Source organism: Citrus clementina, unplaced genomic scaffold (assembly GCF_000493195.1).
Source record: "Citrus clementina cultivar Clemenules unplaced genomic scaffold, Citrus_clementina_v1.0 scaffold_2, whole genome shotgun sequence".
Taxonomy (NCBI): Eukaryota; Viridiplantae; Streptophyta; class Magnoliopsida; order Sapindales; family Rutaceae; genus Citrus; species Citrus x clementina.
The window spans coordinates 13,958,065-13,967,078 of record NW_006262688.1 but is presented as its reverse complement, the minus strand read 5'-3'; the positions used below and the strand labels follow the sequence as shown (position 1 = coordinate 13,967,078).

General features: G+C 37.1%; 2 protein-coding genes across 3 annotated transcripts; one reads left to right on the top strand and one right to left on the bottom strand.

The window, feature by feature from the left end:
• Positions 1-200: 200 nt before the first annotated feature.
• On the top strand, positions 201-3,018 carry LOC18052982 (ribosome-recycling factor). The gene is made up of 7 exons (XM_006447056.2): positions 201-644; positions 1,285-1,428; positions 1,529-1,644; positions 1,894-1,985; positions 2,210-2,300; positions 2,710-2,778; positions 2,854-3,018. Exons 1-7 carry the CDS (start codon positions 431-433, stop codon positions 2,932-2,934), a joined length of 807 nt encoding a protein of 268 aa, XP_006447119.1. The 5' UTR covers positions 201-430; the 3' UTR covers positions 2,935-3,018.
• Positions 3,019-3,479: 461 nt separating this feature from the next.
• On the bottom strand, positions 3,480-8,033 carry LOC18052981 (ankyrin-3). 2 transcript variants are annotated; one of them, XM_006447055.2, is made up of 4 exons: positions 7,590-8,033; positions 5,826-6,101; positions 5,523-5,660; positions 3,480-5,139 (listed from the first exon to the last, which is right to left on the bottom strand). In XM_006447055.2, exons 1-4 carry the CDS (start codon positions 7,887-7,889, stop codon positions 3,607-3,609), a joined length of 2,247 nt encoding a protein of 748 aa, XP_006447118.1. In that variant the 5' UTR covers positions 7,890-8,033; the 3' UTR covers positions 3,480-3,606. The 2 variants fall into 2 exon arrangements, with proteins under 2 accessions (XP_006447118.1, XP_024047706.1); XM_024191938.1 differs by lacking the exon at positions 5,523-5,660.
• Between the last annotated feature and the right edge of the window lie 981 nt (positions 8,034-9,014).

Here is a 9,014-nt window from a genome sequence, read left to right as displayed (position 1 = left end):
CTTATTTTTTAAAAGAAAATTCAAAAATACCAATTAAAAAACAACAGCAAACACACCCTAAATTTCTTGAAAACCACCCCGCCATAACAAAAAATAAATAATAAATAAATAATAATTATATCAATTTAGACTCACATCTTCACCATAAAGTTAGTAAATTATAACAAAATTAATGAAAAAAGATAAATAATAAATAGCCCACTTTCTCATGGAAATGAATCCAACCAACCCAGTTTGGATGCCCAAATGTTGGGTCGATTGCAATAAGGTTAGGCTTAGCAACAAACGGAGGATTTTATAATAACAAACAATAAACCCTAAACCCTCAAAAACAGAAAACCACTAAAACCCTAAACGGAATAGTTGGAAGTCTATCTATTGTTTCATTTCTTCAAAACACAATTAAACAAGAAATAAATAACGAAAAATCATGGCAATGCATCTAAGACGAGCAATCTCTAATCGAAACGCAACACTGCTTCTTAGAAATGGAAGCTCTTCTCTTCAATCACAGCGAAGCTGGTTCCATACTCCCTGCTCCCGCAGTAATGGGTTCTTTAGGACCCGGTACAGTGATCCAAGTCTTTCGGCTTTCGGCTTCATGCAAGGTTGTCGTCGAGGATTCGCCAAAGGCAAAAGATCAAGTACTTCTCTAATCTCTCTGCTTTTGGTTTTTTTTTTTTTAGTATTATCTATGGAGTTGTTATTACTAAATTGGAGATTTGATGAATGGGATGTTATGTATTACGGTGTTGAGTGGGTGATTTCAGTTTTTGGGTTTTTGGATATGTGGCTTGCTTGTTTGTTTGTTGATTCAGCTGGATCAAAATGATGGTATAGTAATGAGATGTAATGGCAGATTGTATAACTATGCCTCAAATTATCTTGCAATAGTCTTATTAGGATTCTCACCGTGTAAAATGAACAGTCTTTTTTATGATTTATCTAATCTATACCAATTGTAATTGTAAGGAAAGATTGTTGTTTTGGTTATTCTGTGAATGCTATGGCATGGAACAGTGATTTGACTCCAGTTGGAATGAAATAGAGGTTCTAAACATGTTAAACAAAATATCTCCCCGATAATTGGAATGCGGAGGATTTATTTAGCTTATCCAAACCATTTAGGTCTGAGGGATAGTTAAGTTCACATTATTCATTTCTTTAGTTATTGATCATGAAACAAATTTTTGTACATTTGTGAGAATTGCATGTTGAATTACCTCTTTAAACACGGTCATTATGTTTGCGCACATTCTTATTCCTTTTGATACAAATCTGTAGAGGATGATTCTGGTGCTGGAAGTACAGTTGAAATTGTGGATATTGGTCCCACTGTTAAGGAAACTACTGTCTCACAGATGGAAGCAGCAATAGTTGCATTGTCACGCGAACTGACCAAATTAAGAACAGGAAGGGCGTCACCAGGTATATTACCATGGATCATCTTTATCTTAATTTTTTTTGTTGTAGAGGTTTGGTGGTCTGATAATTTGACATATATTTTTCTGCAATGTTTTTTTTACAGGAATGCTTGACCACATTATTGTTGAAACTGGTGGAGTGAAGATGCCCTTGAATCATTTAGCTGTTGTTTCAGTGCTAGATTCTAAGACCTTATCAATTAATCCCTATGATCCAAATGTAATTATCTATGTGCTCAAGTCTCATGCTACATAATTGTTAACAGTTTCCTATCTTGGAGATCTTCCTTTTTAAATGAATCACTTTCTATGTTAATTTGAATTAACAGTTGTATTATATGTTGAAGCTGGAAAAATTATGCATGTTTCTTCATTTTTTCATGTATGCTTGGAATAATATTAGTGGTAGATTTTAAACAATCCAAACCCAGTTTGATCAAGACCATAATGAACTAACTGTTTCTTGCAGACCCTGAAAGAGTTAGAGTGCGCCATTGTTTCATCTCCGCTAGGGTTAAATCCTAGAGTGGATGGGCAACGTTTGATTGCAGCTATTCCAGCGTAAACACTTGCTCCATTTAAATTTTTTTCTCATTTATATTTGTGACACAGAAGTCCATCACCTAATAATGGGTGACAAACCCATTATTGGAGTGGAAAATATATTTGAAGAGTTTTATGATGATAAGGCAGTATTTGGGATCAAAGTTTCCTCTGCTGTGCATGTCAATGGACTTTCTGATCGCTTCATTGATTTACTATTGTTTGCTGTTCGCATTGACCAGATTGACCAAAGAGCATATCCAGGCAATGTGTAAGGTAGTAGCCAAGACGAGTGAAGATGTCAAACAAAGTATTAGAAGGTCTCGGCAGAAGGTATTATCAGTAACTGACTATTTTCTTTATCTGACATGGGATTCATGTTTGTAATTTCTTGCTCTTCCAGTCTCTAGATCTTAGTTTATGTTGTCTGATAATAATATATTTTAACTATTGGTCGAGAGTTTAATCATGTAAGAATGCGTGCTTTTCCTTCTATGATTGGACTTATTTTGTGAAATTCATAGATAATTATGTAATCTGCTAACCCATGGGAGTCTAGCAGCGGTGTCACAACTCATTAAATAACCGTTAATCTTTTTCATTGGAAATTATATTTATCCATCATTAATATTAAGTCTACAAAAAGGAATTCCACTGATACTTTGTTGTTGTGGATTTTTTGTATTGCTGTAATGTTTTAATTGTTCCATGCATCAAAGTTGATATATTCTTGGTTTTACAGGCGTTGGATATGATGAAGAAAGCAGGTTCAAGTTTGCCCAAGGATCAAATGAAGAGATTGGAGAAAGAGGTGTGTTCAGCTGATCCTAGCTAAAAGAACTGTTGCATTTATTTGATTGTTTTCAATTTCTACTTCCTTTTACAGATAGATGAGTTGACTAAAAAATATGTGAAGTCAGCGGATGATATCTGCAAGGCAAAAGAGAAGGAAATTAATGAAGGCTGAGTCTGCTGATACAATTCGGATATTATTGAAACGCGTTGGAATTATGGACAACTGAATTACTATCAAAAGCCCTTCACTTTATCATATTCTGAATTCTTTTGTATATTTTCATAGTTCATGAGAGGGCGAGGTACATGCTGCATTTATATGAACAATTAAGTATGCTTCCGTTAGAATCCACTATTGTTACATTTACCATTTGATTCTTGATATATGATGTCAGTTAGCCAACAATTCTTGTGGAATCGTAGATCTCTGCGGCTTATTTGAGGCTCAATTTACATGTGAAGTATGTGTATGTTAATGAAATCTTTTCTTTTTTGCTTAATAGCCAGTGCTTGGAACAAAGTTTGCGGCTTTCACTCGCAATATTTGTAGCGGATTAGTTTTCGTCTGATTTCTCTTTTCAGCACATCCATTAACTTGACGTTAGTTTTCAATGACCTTAACTTTTGAAGCTTCTATGAAGCAGAGATGGCCAGACTAAGAAGTGGACGAAAATGCCATTTTTTTTTCTTTTTTATGAGAAAGCATTTACAACTACTAGGAGCAAAACTTTTTTAACATAAATCTAGCAATCCAAAGTACTTCGAGACAAAGTACTACAAGCTGCTATTTCTATACATACTATTAAGGCAAGAGTCTTGCAACTCATAGTCCTTGGTTTCTCTGTTAACCATGCATGGCCGCCTTCGTTACCAGCATTATACCCCTCACCCAGAGCTCAGCCATTTCCAACCCACCTTGGCATACAAAATGAACCTCATTGTTCTTGGTGGTCACTATATGGAACACCCCAGGTTCATTAACATCACCTTTGCCTCGCCTATTCTTTTGAAAGGCTGGACTTGGCCCCAACTTTGCCTCTCGGCATATCACATTTCTACGTCTTGAATTTCCCCACCGCAGCACACCTTCAGACCCCAACATTCTGATATCTTTCCTGTGTGGAGTGCCTTTACCTCCTTTGGTATGTTTTAGTACATGACCACCGCCTAATACCAGCATGCGAGCAACTTCATCCAAAATCACGAGTTCAGCGTCATTTTTCATGCTGGAATTTTTTCTTGCAAGCGAGAGTGCAGTTTCACCTCTAGCATTCTTAATATCGCAAACAGCTCCATTTGAGATCAAGAGTTCACACATGGGCCCATGGCCTTCCCTTGCCGCCAACATCAATGGAGTATAACCATCACCATCTGGGACATTAACACCATAACCCCTACTTGTCAGCAACCTAACTGCATCCAAGTCACCACGACGTGCAGCACAATGTAAAGCATAGAAACCTCCAGCATTGCGGTTTCCCTTTTCAAGTGCAAATTCAAGCATTACTTTCTCAAATAGGTCACAATTCTGGTTCAACTCAGATAGCATAATTGCAGTTTTGCCAGATTTATTAAGCAGCTTAACGTCAGCCCCTGCATAAACCAGCTCACGGAATACTTCAACATGACCCTTTGAGGCAGCAACCATGACAGCTGAGAAACCATTGTCATCCTGATAATCAAGATTAAGTTCTTCCCTCCCAATAAGAGCTTTTAAGGCGGCAATATCACCGGCTTGAGCTATAAACATCAAAGGAGAGAAAACTGCTACATTGCTAGATTTTGGAATATTTCCAGACCTGATTGTGTCTAGTACTGCTCGTTGAAAACCAACAGACCACCAGTTTGAACCAGCAATAGAACTTGCAGACTGACCAGAAACACTAACTAACCCGAAATCAGCACCAACCTTGGCCAAAACTTTGACGCACTCTTCTTGCTTATATTTTGCACTGATCATCAGAGCTGTTTCACCAGATTCTGTCTTTGTATTTAGATCACAACCAGAATCAATTAGGGATTGAAGAATTGTAGAAAAGCCAAGACGGGCAGCCAGGTGTATTGGATGGAACTCGGTTTTTTGGGTTCTAATAGGGCATTGAGCATCAGCACCACAGCTCAAGAGGACAGCGACTGCTCCTGTACAGCCACAAAGAATGGCATGGTGAAGGAGGGTTCTTCCGTAGTGAGGACTATTATAGGAGAGGTGCTGCAGAAGCATGCGTAAGATGGAACCAGTAATTTCAAAATACTCTACTGCACACCAGGTGATGGCATATGGCTCAGCTAATCCAGCACCTACTCGAAACTCTTCACCTGTAGTTGTGTCCCATGACCATGCTCCAAGTCTTACTTTCATATCTGTTTTTGCACCAGCCTGCATAATCATTTTGAGACCAAAAAAGGGTTGAGTTGTATTAAATTAAAAAAAAAAAAGTATAGGAGAAAAACACTGATAAGTGAAAAAAAAAGAGGCAAGAAATGTGTAATTTTCCCATCCATATTTATTTTGTAGAATAGATTATCTTCTAATGTAGGGCCGAGGATATAGAGAATTTCTGTTGAGATCCCCATGCATCCACCAAAAATAGTACACTAGAATTGCCATAGTAAGATACAAAATTCAGCTGTGTCACTGTTATTACACTTTTTCATTTCAAAGAGGGGACCTACACCATCAGATGGCTCCAACCACCAAAAACAGGAGTCCTCACCAACCAGAATGATAAAAGATAAATGAGGAAGATTACAAAAGGTCACCTGTAGCAGTAATTGGACAACAGAGACCTGCCTACTAACCACAGCAGCAACAAGTGCACTACAGTCAACGTTTGTGTGAAGAGAAGGCTTCAATGACTGCAGCAGCAACCGATCAGTGGCATTTATATCAACTCCACACTGCCATAGAGAACCAACTATGTGATTGGCAAATCAATCATGTCATACATAATATGCTATAACGATATAAGAGATTAACTCCCTGAAAGACACTATGAAACATGCAACATTAAGGCAGTTATAGCTCTAATTTTTGAAAGCCTCTAAATAAGCAAGATGACTTACCTTCATGAGAGTATCCACCACATCCACAAATCCCCTACAACATGCTGTGACAAGAGAATGCACAGCAACATGTGGCCTTATCAAATCAGAGCCCATAAGCAGCTCAGCAAGCCTAGCTTGACCATGACAGCTTGCCTCCAGCAAAGCCTCCTCACATGCAGGCTGAGAAGCCCCGGCCTTAAGTAAGATCTCCAGAATCTCAAGATGGCCCTCTCTCACTGCTATTGTCGTTGCAAAGCCCCTGAAGAGTTTCTGGTTCACATCAGCTCCAGTGCTCTGTGATTTGACATTATCTCAAATCTTTTTAGTACATTACAAAGACAATTAAAGACTTCAGAATGTGACACTGTGCTCTTTTCATAAAATTTCTCCCCTTATTCCAAATTTCAATGAGAGTTATCGATAAGGAACAAAAATACTACAGTAGTAACAACTATCTAGGATTCTTAATTCAGAACCGAAAATCATGACCACACGCTGACAAAATTACGGGACAACAACAGTGCAAATATGCAGCAGACAAAGAAGCATGGAATTTCCACCAAAGAGTGAATGAATGCTCATTTTAGAAAGCTGAAAGGGGGATGCATCTATGAGTACAATAATGTACTTTTGAGGTCTGGCCAGTGGTCAAAGTCAGACAACTCAACATGGGCCTTGCCTTATTTGATTCCATTAAATAAATAAATATTAAGCTTTAATTATATGGGCTCCAGATATACTTCCTGACTATTCTCTTAACAAATATCACTATCTCTCTGTGCAAATTTTCTTCTGTTAAACATGTATTCGTATCAAGCAGATAATAACTTGTGCAAATTTTCAAGCAGGAACAGCAGAATGGTTTCTTAGAGATTATGAGTCAGATTCCTATGATCCAATCCAGCCTTTCGAAACAGAATTAAAACAATACTAAAGCAAATACTTTCATTAATGAATGTAAACCAGATAATGAAAAAGGAGACCAATACAGGAAAAAGCAATAAAGCAAAGAAGACAATGAATCTTTAAAGATACGAAAGGGATATCTGAACTTTATTTTGAAGATAATTCCCACATAACATGAAACCTTGGACTCTTCAAAGTTGGAAGCCGAGGATTGAAAATTGTTAAAGGCATCATGATGTCAGCAAATGTAACTCTTAAAGCAGAGAAAACTAGATTCAGCTCAGTGGTCCAAGAAAAAATTACAAAAATACCTTTGTTTCAAATTTTTAAATCACTAAAATCATAGTTCATAACAAAACCATAAAGTAGAGAACTCGCGAAACTATCCAAATTTCGCAAATCACACTTAACAGACATTTTTTTTTTTTAACTTTCAACTTAAAAGTCTAACAAGGTGGTTAGATAGAGTTTTGAATCTTGAGTTCAATAGTAGTAATCCGGTCAACAGTCTCTCGATACTTATTTTAGGAGAGAAAAAAAAAGGATAAATCAACAAAATACTTAAAAAATTAAAACAAACGACAAAACGAAAACGTTAGTGAAACAGTCCAAATCTCAAATTATTTTATTTTTAGTGATCTGAAACTTGTAAACCTCAAATATTCCATTTCTTTTTGTGTTAATCATAAAACCTTAAAAAATGATAAAAAAATCAACAATGCTCATTGCAAAACAAAAAAAAAATTCAAATGTTACGAAAAAAAAACAGGAAAAAAAAACGACGAAGACGGTTCAAGTAGCAAAACGACAACGCAAATAAAACAGTAGTTCACATTCAAATTTATTGAGTTCATTATGCAATGATCCGATCAATACCAGTAATTTCTTCACAAGAGTGACATTTCCACTGTGAGCAGCTAGGAACAGAGCCGTGACGTCACTCTTGAACTCCTCGAACTCGACGCGGACTTCGCTCGGCTTTCCCTCGCGAAGCACGACCTCAGTCTTCCTCGTCTTCAAAGAAACCGCGCCGACGAAGTTCACGTCCACGTACGGATCGGCAATGCACTCCGTCGCCGATTTAAGATCGCCGGCGAGCGTCGCTTCGAGGAGTCTCTGCGATACCTCCGCCTCGTAGTCGACGGGCACCACCTGCCTAACGGAAAACACAGTCATTTTGTCGAAGCAGACACGCGTTGAGCGTGTAAATGAAGTGTAAGAAACTGTTGGTGCTGCCTCGGATGAGTGTGTTTTGAGTTTGATTTAAGAAGAACGAGAGACGCGGAGCTCGAGAGAGAAGTCGAAACTTGAAAATAAGAGGGCGCCAGCCAGAGTTAAAGAGAGAGGGAAGGATGGCTTGTTTATTTATTGTGGTGGTATTTTAACTCGAGTTTTTTTAAACCACGGTTAAAAGAAGACCAGTTGGATGGATGGTTGTTAGTATATTACGGTGTTATTTAAAAATGTGGGACCCGTTGGGACTGTTGAATTTCAAACTCAAAATGGTGGGTAGATGTATCATCTATATGGATGAGCCCTGATGATGCTTTGGCTTGGGGGAGATTATGTTCAAAATAATCAGGACCGTGGATCAAATGTAAAAACTCAATCGCGGCCGTTGAAATTGAAAGAGGGACGTACCCTCAAAACTCAAGTTCATTACGACTCCACAGGCCACACCTCTGTTACTACTCTTCAGTCTCCGCCGTTAAAATGTTCTGTTTATCCTTTTTTTTTTTTTTTGCCCCTATTTGTTATAATGCCACGTTAAAGAGACAAAATAATTTTAAAATATGCAAAAAAAAAAATTCGAGAATCTCAAATTTATTAAGCTTTATCACATATTTACAAGAATTGTATGTGTGGGATTCACATATTGTTAGATGTATCTTACATTAATTGTTAGATATGAATTACCTATTTACAATATTATAAACCTAAATTTCACAAAAACTGGAATTTTTGGATCAAAGTTAATTTTGTAAAAAGAATATTATATCATTCACAGGGTAAAACTATGGTACTACAGTGGTATCATACCACAGTTGGATCCAACCTATAATAGTCTTTATAACTAAATCCAATAACTGAATTTAGTTGTAGTATGGTATCACTGTGGTACCATAGCTGGACCCTCATTCACAATAATTAATTTTTTTTCTACTCTACATTTCTTCCTTATTTTCTTCGTAACCTTATTCAAACTAAAGAATTAAAAACTGAATCCTATAAATGAAGTTTATCAACAAATTATGAGGGCATGAGATTTACCCTATTTTTTTTTTTTTTTGTGACCGAATT

What these genes read in the sequence shown, in the direction of transcription:
- LOC18052982 (XM_006447056.2), top strand. Translation starts at nt 431, where the DNA reads ATGGCAATGCATCTAAGACGAGCAATCTCTAATCGAAACGCAACACTG. An exon ending in CGCCAAAGGCAAAAGATCAA is followed by an intron (nt 645 to 1,284) that starts GTACTTCTCTAA and finishes ACAAATCTGTAG; the next exon opens with AGGATGATTCTGGTGCTGGA. An exon ending in TTAATCCCTATGATCCAAAT is followed by an intron (nt 1,645 to 1,893) that starts GTAATTATCTAT and finishes TGTTTCTTGCAG; the next exon opens with ACCCTGAAAGAGTTAGAGTG.
- LOC18052981 (XM_006447055.2), bottom strand. Translation starts at nt 7,889, where the DNA reads ATGACTGTGTTTTCCGTTAGGCAGGTGGTGCCCGTCGACTACGAGGCG. An exon ending in CTCTTGTGAAGAAATTACTG is followed by an intron (nt 6,102 to 7,589) that starts GTATTGATCGGA and finishes GTCAAATCACAG; the next exon opens with AGCACTGGAGCTGATGTGAA. An exon ending in TTGTCCAATTACTGCTACAG is followed by an intron (nt 5,140 to 5,522) that starts GTGACCTTTTGT and finishes ATGATTATGCAG; the next exon opens with GCTGGTGCAAAAACAGATAT.